At 45.8% G+C, this 16059-nt stretch overlaps 1 protein-coding gene across 2 annotated transcripts in view; it reads left to right on the forward strand.

Moving 5' to 3' along the window:
- Positions 1-5322: 5322 nt before the first annotated feature.
- The window catches only part of LOC144720134 (echinoderm microtubule-associated protein-like 1), a 75533-nt gene continuing 64796 nt past the window's right edge, over positions 5323-16059 (forward strand). For both annotated transcript variants that reach the window (XM_078596637.1, XM_078596636.1), the window contains exon 1: positions 5323-5501. Coding sequence is in view for 1 of the 2 variants with exons in the window: in XM_078596636.1 (XP_078452762.1) it covers positions 5459-5501 (43 nt within the window). In the remaining variant the exon portion in view is untranslated. The remainder of the gene's footprint in view (positions 5502-16059) is intronic.

Consider the following 16059-nt stretch of genomic DNA (forward strand, 5'->3'; position numbering starts at 1 on the left):
GTCTCCTCACCACGTGGTGGTGTTTGCCATGGGGAGTTTGACCATACTTCACCACGCTGGTCAAGCGTTCGCTGTGGTCTGCAATGGAACTCATGGCGCCGGGTTCACAACGCAGCGTGACAACCAACTGCGCCGTCGTTCTGTATGGTAATTATATTGAGTTAATAACCATTAATAAACTATGTACCTTGCAATTATATAACGTAGCTCATTCTTATTTGTATCAGTAACTACACCACGGTCCAACCTCTTCCGTGTCACTTGCCTGACTACATCGCAAACTTATTTAAATATGAGCACAGCAAAGCCCTATGTGGACTATTTGGTTTAAAGTATGCACAGCACATACTCTTTGGTTATTTCGGTAAAGTCACGTCGGTATAAAATAAATTATGTTTCGGGCGCAACACAACACCATCGTCTGTCACCAGCGACTTTGGCGAAAGCACCAAAGAGTTTTGATTCCTGCAGTGACGAAAGCTTCACATCAAAGTTATGCACGGTACATTACATGTCAAACATGAGTAAAGTAATTCATTATGCAGTATAGTAATTGTATTTCAGCTGTACGTTGTCCATTTAAACTACAGGTTGCATTTACCGCACTGTAATTTTCCAACGCAACTGGTTTAAATGTCCCAAAAAAACGCCACAAACGTTTAAAAGTTATAGAACCACCCGCATCACCGCTACAATACAAGCGCCTCGTGTTTGCCGATCACTTTGGTTATTTTAATATTTTAAAACAAAAAAATAAGCAAAAATTTTGATTCGGGTGTTAAGTTTTATAATTACCACAAACACCGCGGCTTAGCGTCTTTGATGAGGAGAATCGTATTGTGAAAATCGGGGCTATCGATTCCCGCCTATCGATTCCTGTATGATTTCGTGGCTGTGATAATCGATAGAGAATATTAAAGAATCGGAATTGTTTGAATTGGCGGGCTAAATTATACGTGTTTTTAGTTTATGACGTAAAATTTTCCCTAATGATCATATAGCAAAAACACCAACGTGAAATAAACATTGACAAACATTACACTTACATCTCCATGTATATAAAAGGCAAAGTTGTGAATCTGAGTGTCTTAAATTTAGATTTAAAGCTTTCGTGACTGCAGGGATTCATATTATTGGTTATTTCGGTAAAGTCACGTAGAAGGGAAATAATAAAATAATACAAATATAAAAAATTTTGTTTTATATTTGTATAAAACAATTGTTTTATACTTGTATAAAACAATTGTTTTATATTTGTATTAAGTCACGTAGAAGGGAAATAATAAAATAATACAAATATAAAAAATATTTTTTATATTTGTATAAAACAATTGTTTTATATTTGTATAAAACAATTGTTTTATATTTGTATTACTTTATTATTTCCCTTCTACGTGACTTTACCGAAAGAACCAAGAATATAATATGTGTGTCTGTTCAAAATGTTTAGCGTACTTCCCGACATGCAACAAACTTTAAATTTTCCATGTGGGTACTTTCCAGACTGTACAAACATAAAAATACAACTTTAAAGTGTTTGCGGGCGGGGGGCTCAATAATGCAGAGATCTATTGCACGGCAAGTGAGCTGTGACGTCACATCTGTCACGTGACCCGCGCGTTGTCGTGTAGCGGGTAGCGCGCTGCGCTACGAATCCGGTGACCCGAGTTCGATTCCCGCTCACAGCCACCACCGGTAACGATTATTTAAACCGGTCCTGGGCCTCCCCTAGGTCGACTCAGCCTCAAACGAGTAACTGGTGTGGTGTGTCAACATCGCCACTGGGGAGACAAAGGCGGCCGGGCGTGGTGGATCCAAGTCCCGGGCGAAGCCGGGTTGTACAGCTCGTGTTCTTCATTAACCGTAATTACCATCGTCGTGAATGATGGTCAAACAACCTCGACGATTGACACTGCGTGGGGAAAGAAGCCTTGATCTAACGGTGGATTTTAAAGGCGTCGTAAATTAAATCATTTAGAATAACTTAATTCAATGCGACCTTATCTAACGCCCTTGTAGTACGTAATGCAAGTCATGTAGCCCGTACTGGATTTGGTTAATTCAAACGTTACATTGGATTTATAAACCCCCTTCAACAAAAGAACAAAACAAACAACCCATTAGTGTGCCTCAACAAAAGAAATACCCATCTATGCAATATATACAGAATATACAGTCACTAACGTAGGAAGAGAGAGGAAAAAAACCGCAGTAACACGCGTCCTACACTAATTACAACGTAACTAGCTACAATGCCACACCCCTCCCATAATTAATAATCATGAGCGGGTGACGACACTCCACATGCCGCACCCCTCCACAATAACCATGAGGGGGTGACGTCACTCCACATGCCGCACCCCTCCACAATAACCATGAGCGGGTGACGTCACTCCACATGACGCACCCCTCCCCAATAACCATTAGCAGGTGACGTCACTCCACATGACGCACCCCTCCCCAATAACCATTAGCAGGTGACGTCACTCCACATGGGGCAACCCCCTGCTCATTAATAATCATGAGCTGGACAATTTTTCTAGAGAATATTTGAGATTTACTGCAATATACACCCGTCCTTGGACGGGAAAAAAGGTAGTCCTACAGAACGGCCGATATTTAATCTACGCAGAAACGATTATGTATTAATACTATTAACGTGTTTAAGCGGATAGTCTACCGCCGGACTATCTAACTCATTTGAAGGCCAATGTAGACAAATTATTATCGAGGCTTCACTTCCCCCCCCCCCCCTTGTTTTCTTTGCATACGTACATTTTCAGTAGACCCCCCCCCCCATACGCAAGCGTACGCATTTGGGTTAACCCCCCCTCCCCCCTCCATGCGTACGTAATAAATGGATGGCCCCTAAGCAGTAGGGCATCACATAATATGGTACTCGTGGGGACACAATATCCCCCAGCTTTCACCAAACCACACTGATCGAATAGGCTCACTCCATCGGGATTTAACATCTTTGAGCGAATCGGTTCTCTCCATCCAGAGATGTCATACTATACAATAGGTCCCATTATAACTGCTCACTGGCAAAATCTGTATCTCTTCAAAAGCAATTAAAACTAATATTAATGGTATGGTAGAAGGGGTATTTCTTTCTAGCAGTACTAGCCTTTTGCACGTCCAAGGACGGGTGTATTGCAGTAAATCTGAAACTTGCAAGCGAAAAGCAGACCGCGACGTGACATTCATTGCATTATTGCGTGTGCAATTAGTAAAGGCGCGGTGACACAAACCTATTTAGTTTTAAGGTTATAATCCCTTGTTCATCGTGACGTCCTTTTTACTTTGATCTCTCAACAGCGCTACGGAGATCTGCCTTTGTAGTAGTGAGGGTTGTAAGTTGACGGCGAGGAGGGTGAAGGAGTCGCCTCGGCCCCCCATGTGGAGTGACGTCAGCCACTAATTATTATTAATGTGGGGGGTGTCCATTTGGAGGACGTCACCTTTTAATGATTAATGAGGGGGGCTGTTCGATGTGGAATGACGGCACATGCTCATGATTATTAATGAGGGGGGAGGGTGTTCCATTTGGAAAACTTCACATGCTCATGATTATTAATGAGGGGGGGGGAGTACTCCATATTGAGTGACGCCACCCGCTCATGATTATTGAGGAGGGGTGGGGGATGTCCATTTGGAGGATGTCAACTGCTCATGAATATTAATGAGGGGGGCTGGTCAATGTGGAGTGACGTCACAAGCGTTAAGGACAGACATTCCTGGGTGATTATAGTAGTTATGCTATTGACTGCCCCTGTTTGCAGTCATCCAAAGGAATCTGAGATCGCTTACTTCTATTTCATCCTCAAAATTGATTCTTCTCGGCGATTTAAATATACCATACATTGGCGACTAATGCCCACCCCACTCGTGCTAAATAAACTTGATACTTGAGTATGGTCAAACAAACCCCACAACTGACACGGGAGGCCATCAGCCAGCATTGGATCGATAAAGGCCTGGAACATGTCCCTTGGCTGCTGTGTTGCCCCCCACCCACCAACCCTCACCCACCACCCCACCCTCACCCACCACCCAACCCTCACCCACCACCCAACCCTCACCCACCCAACCCTCACCCACCCAACCCTCACCCACCAGCCAACCCTCACCCACCGCCCAACCCTCACCCACCCACCCAACCCTCACCCACCCAACCCTCACTCACCAGCCAACCCTCACCCACCCACCCAACCCTCACCCACCACCCAACCCTCACCCACCACTCAACCCTCACCCACCACCCAACCCTCACCCACCACCCCACCCTCACCCACCACCCCACCCTCACCCACCCACCCAACCCTCACCCACCCACCCAACCCTCACCCACCAGCCAACCCTCACCCACCGCCCAACCCTCACCCACCCAACCCTCACCCACCACCCACATCAGCCCAACTGTGTCTCGGGGAAGAGGCGGGGGGGCCTGAAGACAATGAGGCTTAAAGAAGGGCGGGTCTTACAAAGGAAAGGCGCAGAGAGCGAGAGGGGTGGTGGGGCCTAAACTATTCACACAATGAGTTGGAGCCTGGAGGTTTAACGTCCTCGTCGACGTCATAAACGCATAGTCTGTGCAGCTGGCAAGTAAAGCTTTCGTCTCACAAATGCGACTATAGCCCCACTGATTGTACATAGTGGGAATTCCACATGTATAACAGTGACTTGCATATTTTGAGTTGCAAGTTAATTTTATTTATCCAAGTGAAAACTTAATTGACTAGGGAAACACTAATTTTCAAGAGTGACTTGTGTCACCAATATAACAAAAGCAACAATAACAAATAAAACATATCACAGCAAAAACTGAAAAGAATATGTGCAATGTTGTACAAATTGTGTTTACAAATGCACATATGTACTTTATATGAATGTCATGTTTGTATAATCAATATACAACAAATACAGTACAAATTTAAATCACAATCGCATGGCAACGGTGAGCAATTGTGTACTGAGATGCGTGAAAAAGGTCATCACGGCTTTCCGCGTAGTGGAATCTTCCATTTCATAAATCTCACTGAAAATTAAGGGGGGGAGTTTATGATTTTACCAGAAGAATGTGTTTTTGTAATTGCTACAAAAGAAAAAACACATGTTATTGATAAATTAAATTTCATGTAGTTATTATAAAAATATATATACACGCTTTAGTTCGGATCGTTGGTCGTTAAGCACTATCATTAAATTTTTTTGAGTATTTCCTACCCCCTTCTGATCCTCTCGCCACGGGCACATGGTTTGCCCCATGGCTATATAAGTTTGCAACCCATCGCGTCGCTCGCACACTGCGCACCGGGGAGGAGGTTGCGCACTTATTTGAGGATTAGTTTTCGTGTTCTCGTGTTTGCGTGTTCTCGTGTTCGCAGCGTTCACTCCGTGTGCACTGTGACACGAACGCGTACTGACACGCGTTGCTTGGCACCGTCTGAGCGGGATGGACGAAGGGAGCGCATCTCCCCCGCTCTCCAACGCATACAGTGAGTGCATTGACACCACACGTCTGTGGACACGCGTCTGCATGTGTGTTACACTTACATGCACGTGTACACGTCTTTGGGCGTGTATATGTCTTTGTGTGTTTTAATATGCGTGTCGAATGAGTTTCTTATTTTTAGAACGTGTTTGAAGTTTGTGTAAATGTACAGAGTATGTGTACGTACGCGTGTGCATTACGTGTACTGTAAGTTTACACTTACATGGTGTACACGTGTGTGTACGTACAGTACCTATAACTGAGTGTATGTACGTGCCCGTGTCAGTCTACAAGTGGTAGGTGTCAACAATCCACACCTATCTGCCCGCGTGGTGCGCGTGTTTCTCCGGACATTTGTACAAATGCCAGTCGGGTTCAATTTCCGTGTGCCCAGTCACTCTTCTACTGGGGGGTGTCCCGCGTGTCACGGTAGCCGCGTCCGTGTTCGGAAACCCGAGCCGCACACACTGCGCCCCCCCCCCCACACACCGCCCCCCCACACACTGCGGCCCCCCACACACCGCGGCCCCCCCCCCACATACTGCGGCCCCCCCCCCCACACACACCGCGGCCCCCCACACACCGCTCCCCCCCCCCACACACCGCGCCCCACACACCGCGCCCCCCCCCCCCCACACACCGCGCCCCCCCCCCACACACTGCGGCCCCCCCCACACACACCGCGGCCCCCCACACACCGCTCCCCCCCACACACTGCGGCCTCCCCACACACCGCGCCTCCCCCCCCACACACTGCCCCCCACACTGCGCCCCCCCCCCCACACACTGCGCCCCCCCCCACACACCGCGCCCCCCCCCACACACCGCGCCCCCCCCCCACACACCGCGGCCCCCCCCACACTGCGGCCCCCCGCGGAGTCGCAGAGCCGTCCGTCCGCGTGAGACCCGGGACACACCCGGCCCCAAAGCACGCGCACACGACACGCAATGCGCTTCGCCTCCTCCTCCGCATTCTCCTCGCCTTGCTTGGTCTGTCCGTCGCAACATCAATGCTATGCATTGTTAAGGATCATGTAATTGTCACCCCCCCCCCCATCATCATCACGCTGTCAAGGTTGTTGCTTGTGCAGCTGTTTGACGTTCGGCATGCTGCGATGGGTTTCCACAGCAACACCAGACGCCCCCCGTGTCTGCAATCAGCTGATGGGCACATGTGTTGAGGTGAATGCGAGTGTGGATATTTATGTGAATGGAGGTGTTGTTTTTTATAGCAGTTGCTGAGCGCAGGCCCAAAGATCCCAAACGTCAAGCGGCCAGCACAAATCGGCACTTTAAACATGTACAGTATCTTCAATTAGGCAAGGTTATATGATAACCGTGTTGGCTAAGAGACGATGATGGGAGGAGGGAATTCAAAAGTTTAAGCAGTGCGAAGGAAGAAGCAGAAAGTGTTGTAATGTGCAGTGTGGTGAGTGGGTGAGTGAGTGTATTTTTGCGACTGTCAGTGTGGTGAGTGGATGAGTGTGTGGATGAGTGAGTGTATTATTACGACTGTCAGTGTGGTGAGTGGATGAGTGTGTGGATGAGTGAGTGTATTATTGCGACTGTCAGTGTGGTGAGTGGATGAGTGTGTGGATGAGTGAGTGTATTATTACGACTGTCAGTGTGGTGAGTGAGTGGATGAGTGTGTGGATGAGTGAGTGTATTATTGCGACTGTCAGTGTGGTGAGTGAGTGGATGAGTGTGTGGATGAGTGAGTGTATTATTACGACTGTCAGTGTGGTGAGTGAGTGGATGAGTGTGTGGATGAGTGAGTGTATTATTACGACTGTCAGTGTGGTGAGTGAGTGGATGAGTGTGTGGATGAGTGAGTGTATTATTGCGACTGTCAGTGTGGTGAGTGAGTGGATGAGTGTGTGGATGAGTGAGTGTATTATTGCGACTGTCAGTGTGGTGAGTGAGTGGATGAGTGTGTGGATGAGTGAGTGTATTATTACGACTGTCAGTGTGGTGAGTGGATGAGTGTGTGGATGAGTGAGTGTATTATTGCGACTGTCAGTGTGGTGAGTGAGTGGGTGAGGGTGTGGATGAGTGAGTGTATTATTACGACTGTCAGTGTGGTGAGTGGATGAGTGTGTGGATGAGTGAGTGTATTATTGCGACTGTCAGTGTGGTGAGTGTGTGGGTGAGTGTGTGGATGAGCGAGTGTATTGTTGCGACTGTCAGTGGGTGGGTGAGTGTGTGGATGAGTGAGTGTATTATTGCGACTGTCAGTGTGGTGAGTGAGTGGGTGAGGGTGTGGATGAGTGAGTGTATTATTGCGACTGTCAGTGTGGTGAGTGAGTGGGTGAGGGTGTGGATGAGTGAGTGTATTATTGCGACTGTCAGTGTGTGGATGAGTGAACACGAAGCCGTCTGATAGTCCTTAAATTGGGTGGAGGAATCAAGTCGGAGGGTTCACGGAGGTGAGTGAAGAGCTCTGACTCGTATCTAAGAAAGCTGCTCCTTGCCAAGTATCTATAGACATCAGTTTTTAAAGAAACATCATTTGCATGTACAGTATTGGGTATCTTTGTATTTATTCAATACACTGTGTGTTTAGTGTAATTGCACGTGTCGATTACACACTATTTCCCCTTGCCTACAATGTAATACTGCACCATTGTTTTTATGTAGTCAATGTACAAAGCCATGTTCAAGTTCCACACAAAATGGTGATTGGATGGGAACAATTACTTAGTCTCGCGTAGGAAGGAGTATGCAGGATACAAATGAGGATGTGGGATGATGGATGCATCAGAGTAATATTAATAGATGATAATTCTGCTTTTGTTTGCCTGAGAAAGCCCGAGTCTGTATACAATGTAATTTGGGCCTCTGTACTGTAGAGTTTAATGTAGTAACCACCAGAGGTGGGACAAAGTCATTGTTATGCAAGTCCAAGTCGAGTCGCAAGTCATCAAATTCATGACTCGAGTCTGACTCGAGTCCAAGTCACATGACTCGAGTCCACATCTCATAGGTGGGACAAAGTCATTGTTATGCAAGTCCAAGTCGAGTCGCAAGTCATCAAATTCATGACTCGAGTCTGACTCGAGTCCAAGTCACATGACTCGAGTCCACACCTCTGGTAACCACATCTCAGGACGCTATGCAGCACCAATTGCTGGGAAGAGGGTGGTTGTGCACTGAGCGACCTGCCACTGAGTGAAGGTTGATTGGAGGCGCCTTCGACAGAAAGCCCTGCCTGGTTGCTGGAGCGGAGAGTGTGCGGATGGGAGTGAAATAAGAGGGGAGAGGTCTAAGAGTTTTCTGTACTGCCTCCGACTGGCACTGAACAGCCCCTGCAGACGAGTATCTAATGTGCAATTGCTGCGTGATCCAGTAACCCTACCTCCAAGTCACTACTTTACAAGCATGCGTCCCCAAAGCTGTGAATGAAGTATTGTGTCGATGCTGTCTGACAAATGTTACGAATGTTACAAATGTTATGCCCAGGAGGGTAAGAGACTGGAGAAGTCTGTGCATTTGTGTGATGCTATCTACCCTTTTGTACCTTAAAAGCGATAATTATTTTCGTAGCATTTCTAGTTTGTGAGCTAAACTAAACCCTGTTTTATTTTACCAGGTAAGGCTCACTGAGCTATATAGAGCTCTTTTTCAGAAGCGACCTGGCCACAAATGATAGCTCAACGAAGTGGCTTATGTGGAAATGTATAGCAGCCAAATACTCGAAATGCACGTTGATTCAAAATGTGGAGGGAAAAACCGGAGGACCCAGAGAAAAATCCACGCGACCACGAGTAGAATATGCACACTCCAAATATACAGGCACCAGGGTCTGCATCGAGTGAGTGTTGACGAACCCACAACCTCCCGTATACCAGGAGAGGTAGTTAACATCTCGCCACCGTAGATTGTGCTCGCCCGACTGATGTACTGGTCCCATCGATATATGTATGTGCAGATGCACAGCACTTTGCCAGATTATCGCCACTGTTTACAACACCTCGAGTTAACTCTGTATACTGTATTGATAAAGAATTGTGCACATTTTAACTCCATGAATAAATTGTACAACATATTCAGAAATTGCACAACCCTAGCAATAACTAGCTTTTTTGTCCGTTCAAGGAAGGGTGTATATTGCAGTAAATCTGAAATATTCAATAGAAAAATTGTGCAGCTCATGACTATTAATGAGGGGGAGGGAGGATTGCCCCATGTGGAATGATGTCACCCACATATGGTTATTGTGGAGGGGTGCGGCATGTGGAGTGACGTCACCCCCTCATGATTATTAATGAGGGGAGGGGTGCGGCATGTGGAGTGCGCGACCTTGTGCGTTTGTGTAAATCTCCACGTGTGCATGAATATTAATGAACGGGGGAGGCTCTTTTACAGTGACGGATGTAGCAGTGTGCTGCATTGTTACCGTCACTTTCTGTTTCTGTAAAGAAACATCATATTTGAAGCGACTTTGCGTAATAAATTATTAAATTCAGCTCGACCTTCCTCTGCGTGAGTGTAAAAATCCACCCACTCATGAATATTAATGAGGGGGTGGGCCTCATGTGGAGTGACGTCACGTGGGGGGTTGGGTCTCATGTGGAGTGACGTCACGCGCGGGACACATTCTTGGCTCATTGTAGGTGTATGTACTTGACCTGTTGCTCGGCTGTCCACTTCATCGGCGGGCTTCACGGCGCAAAGCGTAACATTCCAGTTGTGGGTGAATTTCACGTTAAGACGAGGCCAATTCCATAATGGCCTGGCTAATGACTTGGCTATAATTAGCCAGGCACATCGGGGTGTTTGGTATGTAATGCCTGCTTTACTCTCCCACCGCTAATTCTGACCGCAATGCACACTTGGTTTCATCACTGCGATATTTTGGGAATTATTTTTCAACGCGCCTGGGTGGGTGATTACATTGCGTCCACCCAGGTGCTCGCTCCCCTTCCATTGGGAAGGTTGCAACTGTGTCCAAGCCTATCATCTCTGGAGGGTCGATAAAACCAGTACCGCTGTGTGGAAAGTCGATGGTGCTTGCCTGACTGATGTACTGGTCCCATCGGTATATGTGCAGATGTACAGCACTGTGCCAATCTGCTGCTGGACGATCGGCTCCCCATGCTGTGCAGGTCGAAGGGGTAATTTTACCACGCAGTACTTCACTCCGCTGGGCAATTTGGGTTGCTATAGGCGGGAAGCTTAGCAGTACAGTTTGGTTAATTTAAATTTAAAGCTTTCGTGACTGCAGGGATTCATATTATTGGTTCTTTCGGGTGAAATCACGTAGAAGGGAAACAAAAAATATATTTTTTTATTTTATTGTTTCCCTTCTACGTGACTTTACCGAAAGAACCAAGAATATAATTTTTATTTGTTTACCTGGGGTCGGGTTCTTGGACCTAAAACGCTCTTCTGCAAGGGTGACTGGGCAGAGTGGGGGCTTTGTGGTAATTTCGTGTTCGGTCACCATCAAAATAAATTTGAGCAAGTGTGGTGGTGACGTAAGAGAAGAGGACCACGACGAACTTGTGACCTGGGACAACAGCATCCATCTGCTTCGGCTCAAATGCAAGCAACACCTTTTAATGATGCGCAGTTCGTGTGTCCAGCATTTTCTCTTCCAAAGCAGTTTCTAAAGGTCGTTGGGATGAAATACATGAGTGTGGAATGCTTGTAAAAAATATTAACTCTGTACCAGGGTGGGGCTGATGTCTTTGCCCATCTCGGTGAGTGATTAGATTGAGGGAGCAATTGCAAAAGCCTCAACATGTTTCTAGCCAGTTTTGAGGTTGGCTTGTCCGCTGCCTTCATCTGATATGCGTGTCCCGAGCTCCCACTGTGGCCAGCACTGCTGATGCACCACCCATCGTTTAATTTCTAAAGTGTCGACATCGCGTTATCTTTATCTGCAAGTAGCTTTTGAAACACCCGTATCAACAGTGAAACCAAGAATGCAGGCTCCACGCAAGTACATTTAGAAACACGAAGGCCTGAGTGTGTGTGCTTTGCCGTGAGTCGTGAGCCCGTGTCATGTTTGTGCTCCTTTAGAGGTTATTAACATGTTTTTAAAATTAGCATGTATTGTAGCTGTTTCTGTGCTGGGTGTGGACGATGTTGAGTTCTGACTCGTCTTTGGAGAGTTCTCCGTTTTCTCTCAGCGTACATCTGTCTGCAAACGGCAGCTTCTTCCACGTGCAACGAACATTGTTCAAAATTCAGCACGACCGCTTGAAAGCGAGTTTGAGACCCACCGATGACATTCACGTTGAACAAATTCAGTTATTTAGCATGCTAATAATATGATGATTATAAATAGGGCACTAAATTAATATATATTTGGATGCTGTTTCAGTTATAATTAAATGTAGTGATGCAAGCGTGTTGGGCGCGTGTACACATCTGCACACAGGCGGCAACTGTGGTGTTTATTGAGCAAGATGATACAAGCGCACACTTGTAGCAGACGTCGCGCTAACAGCTTCCACATTGTACGTCAAACTACTGACTCATAGCAATCCTGACTCTTCTCGGCTTGTATTGAACAATGGAATACTAAACCCCAGTAAATAGTGCATCCTCGTCAGCCGTGATTTATACACAGCTGGATGAATGACTCGACACCGTTGTCTTCTCCCAGACTTGCGACAATCCACATGGCACTTGCATACGAGCTGATATCCGTTATAAACAAGCATAGATCAAAACCTTGTCTTCTTGAATATGAAGTCAGAAGTGATTTCTGCTCAAATGAGCAGTGAGGTGGTGCTCCTTTTCTACCTACAGCCCTGAACTGGTGATGGAAATTCCACATTCCAATGGTGGGTACGAGTCTTTCCTTAGATCAACCACTGCTGACTTCTCCACGTAGTGGTGTCAATTTTATCGACCCTGTAAGGTTGATGGGCAGATTAAACCCCTAACCATTGTTGAACTCGCAGCCTTCCGATTGCAGGATAACATTCTGGGCAGTGGCCTTTTTTGAGAGCAGTACATTTTCTGTTGAGTCACTGTTAGTGATGGAGGTGAAGAGTTGTCTTATTTGTACTGAACCTGGGTTGCATTTTGGCAAAACTCGTCAACATTACGAAATTATCACGACTGCATTAATATAACAAAATAGTTATCCCATGTTCATTTGTTAAGTGGAAATTTTAAGTTGGCCAACACGTGAAACTTGATCCGGAGAAGGATCAGTCTTGCCAGCAGTGTCCCACTGGGGGTCTGGGCTGTTCCGAGCCCCCACACCCATTAGCCAATTCCACGATCGACGTGCATTATTGCCGTATTTCCTTTGCGCTAAGTGATCCGGAGCTTTCCGTTGCTTCCAAAGTGCATTGCAAGACATCGATTCTATGCCAGCATTAAAGCGTATGGACGCGTTCGCGCTGGCTGCCAGCGGGCACAAATGCATGCAGGACGTAATTGTGGTAATGTACCGCCGTGTGACACGTGGCCTCTTGCTTCCTTACGAATTAAACTTACCCATTCCATACATGTTGTGCCAGACGGTATGTGCGTCTGCGTGAATTCACAATGATGATGTTGAATGCCTTGTGCGGGTATGCAGTACCAAGCATGCTTTGTAAAGCCCAGAGTCGGTGACCAACTCCTCGAACGAATTTACCAAGTTTGACCATTGTATTAGAGTAAAATGAAAATCGCATACTCATCAATATTGCATCGTACATGTTCACCAAACCATAAAATTGCTCTCTTGTGAGTGACATCAATAGGCTCTTCCGTTTTGGTCCGTTACCTTTTGGGACAGAAGAGACGGTTGTATGCTCGTCATGTAATCGTGGTGTGGCCGTTCCGTTTTTGTGAATCTGAGAAGAATCTCTTACATAAGGCTTCAGAGTTGGTTCAGGATGAATGAGAACAAACAAAGCCATGCACAGGTTCACTAAACAAACTGGGAAACAGCAGTGTGCATACCTGGGGCAGCTGCCGAAGGTGGACAGGGCTCAAAGAAGAGTGTTTTTGTACTTCCCGCTATGACGTATGGTTGAGAAACGTGGACGTCGACAAGTGTAACGAAAGCCCAGAAGGGTGCGAAGAAGCACGGAGCTCCGCGTGCTTGAAATGACAATGGGGCACAGATTCGGATGAGAGAATGCAGGTTAGAGACAACGTATTGGTCAGAACATGTCGCTAAAAGGGGTTATCGTTGGTGGTCAAGACTAACAATGGAGTTACAGCCAAAGGCGAGAACGTGCCAGAGAGGATGTAAATCAACACGTGCATTGATTATGGGTAGTGATGGTGAAACGATACTTTACTTTGCTTACAGTAATCTCCAATTACACTGTTCAACCAAGCTCGAGGTGCTCGTTACAGTTGATGAACTACCACGAGCCTGCTGTCTAGTGCAATATAATACAGTGTGTCATGTTTGTTTTGACTGATTTGCGCAAAATCTTGTGCTAACATTTTCACGTTGACGCTTGGCATCCTGCCAAATCTGACCTCGCCGATTTGTATTATCACACAAGCCCTTTTCAACTAACCGAGTACCATTTAACACTGAGGTTTTCGGCTGTTATGGATAACCGAGTACCTTTTTAAGAAAATTACATCGTATTAAGTGACATTATTGATGCCCTTTGCCTACTTCTGTTTGGAAATATTATAAAGCAGAGAATCGTAATCTTGAATCGTTAAATAGCATTTGTTTATTTTTTAAAAGTGCAGTTATGGCCAAAATATGTAAAAAGAAATACACACCGAGTGTATGGATTCCTGGAACAAAAGCTCCGCTGCGCCGTATCTCGCAGCCCTTTGGCAATCCGCTTCTGGATCAAGAATTCTCCATTCTCATTTGAAAGTGGTGATTATTTGAGTTGTAAACACAATCGGGAGAGATCCAGGACCGGTTTCGAGTGCTTGCCGCCTCGGCCGTGTCCATCTCTGTGGCGGGGCTCGTGGCTCAGTGTGCTAACCTCTGTGCCACCAATCCACTGCCTTGCGGCTCATGAGCAGAGAGATGGTGCTAAACTCCTGTTTACAGCCTTGAGTCAGCAGATGAAATTCCACATTCTTGTGGTGGAGGTGAGTCTATATGACAAATTATACTAAGAAACAAGATAATTGTAATAATAGGGTTTTTTCCCTTTTTTCTGGCAACAAAACTGAAACATTTTACAAGGATTAATGTCTGCATTCTCCACAATACTTGTGGTCAAAATGCAAACAAAAAACACACTCTGATAATATATGCATTGTCCTTGAAACGGATTGGTCCACACCAGAGACGGCTTTCTTTTAAGCCTCGTCTCATTACTTTGATAGTGCATTGTCTTTGAGCTGTACGACTTTTGGCGTTCTCTGGTCTAGCACCAATTGAGACGAGGCTCAAAAGAAAGCCGTCTCTGGTGTGGACCAATCAGTTTCAAGGACAATGCATATATTATCAGTGTATTTTTTGTTTGCATTTTGACCACAAGCATTGTGGTTAATGGAGACATTATTCCTTGTAAAAAGGTTTCAGTTTTGTTGCCAGAAAAAAGGGGGAAAACCCTATTATTATATTTTGGTACTGGCAAAGGAGGTCTAATGATGAAGATAATTGTACTTAACTGTTACATGATCCATTGAGCTTGGTTCCATAAATATTGGAACTGAAATTACTGTGTTAAGAAAGGGTACTTTCATCATCACTAGATATCATCAATCCATACTGCAATGTACGAACCACTGACAATATATTCACAAGCAGTCTGGGGATCATGGGATTCATAGCCCATGGCTACTTTTGGCCAGACCTGCCATGCGCTTCCTCGCCTGGCCGATGCCTTGCCAACCAGGCAACAGGGGATATGTAGCAGCCCCAACGACGCTTCGGCGTCTCCCCTGGGAGCAATGTGCATGCGATTGTGGGGTACTTTTGGGACTCTGCACGCTGCTGGGCCGATGTAATCAAGGGCTGTTCATGGCATGTAATTAGTGTGGTTTCCGTGGAAACGCTGCACATTACTGCTTTGCATGGTCAGGTTGAGTGGAACTGTGGCTGATGTTTCTAAGCATCCACGATCATTTATTGTGCGCACACGTTGACAATAACAACCCACTTGCGATTATACACGCAAGTGGATTTAAGTGTTGTCGTTCATCATGATGACCTTCAGTAGTAGCAGCGGCCATGATTATTCTGCTGTACGAAGGCCTCTCTAAGCCACCACCATCTTGCTTGGCCCTACGAGGCGTCACTGTCATTGATTGTACCGATATTCTTTGGGTCTTTCAGTAAAGTCGCGTAAATAGGTTCAAATTCATAAAAATAAAATAAACAAAAAAACTATGACGTTTCGATCACAGCACAAGTGAACCTCATCAGGAAAATGGAGCTTTTCGACTGCTTGTATTGCGATCGAAACGTTGTAGTTTTTTGTTTATTTTACTTTTATGAATTTGAACCTATTTACGTGACTTTACTGAAAGACCCAAAGAATATGAATTCCTGCAGTCACGAAAGCTTTAAGTCAAGATTGAAAAGCAGACTGTTTTAAAAGTTTAGAATGGGTGTAGCCCAATGATCATAAACGAAGTGGGCAGGGCTAGTGATGTTAATGTGTAAAATTAGCATGTTA

The sequence above is a fragment of the Lampetra planeri genome, chromosome 7 (assembly GCF_965212315.1).
Source record: "Lampetra planeri chromosome 7, kcLamPlan1.2.h2, whole genome shotgun sequence".
Classification (NCBI taxonomy): Eukaryota; Metazoa; Chordata; class Hyperoartia; order Petromyzontiformes; family Petromyzontidae; genus Lampetra; species Lampetra planeri.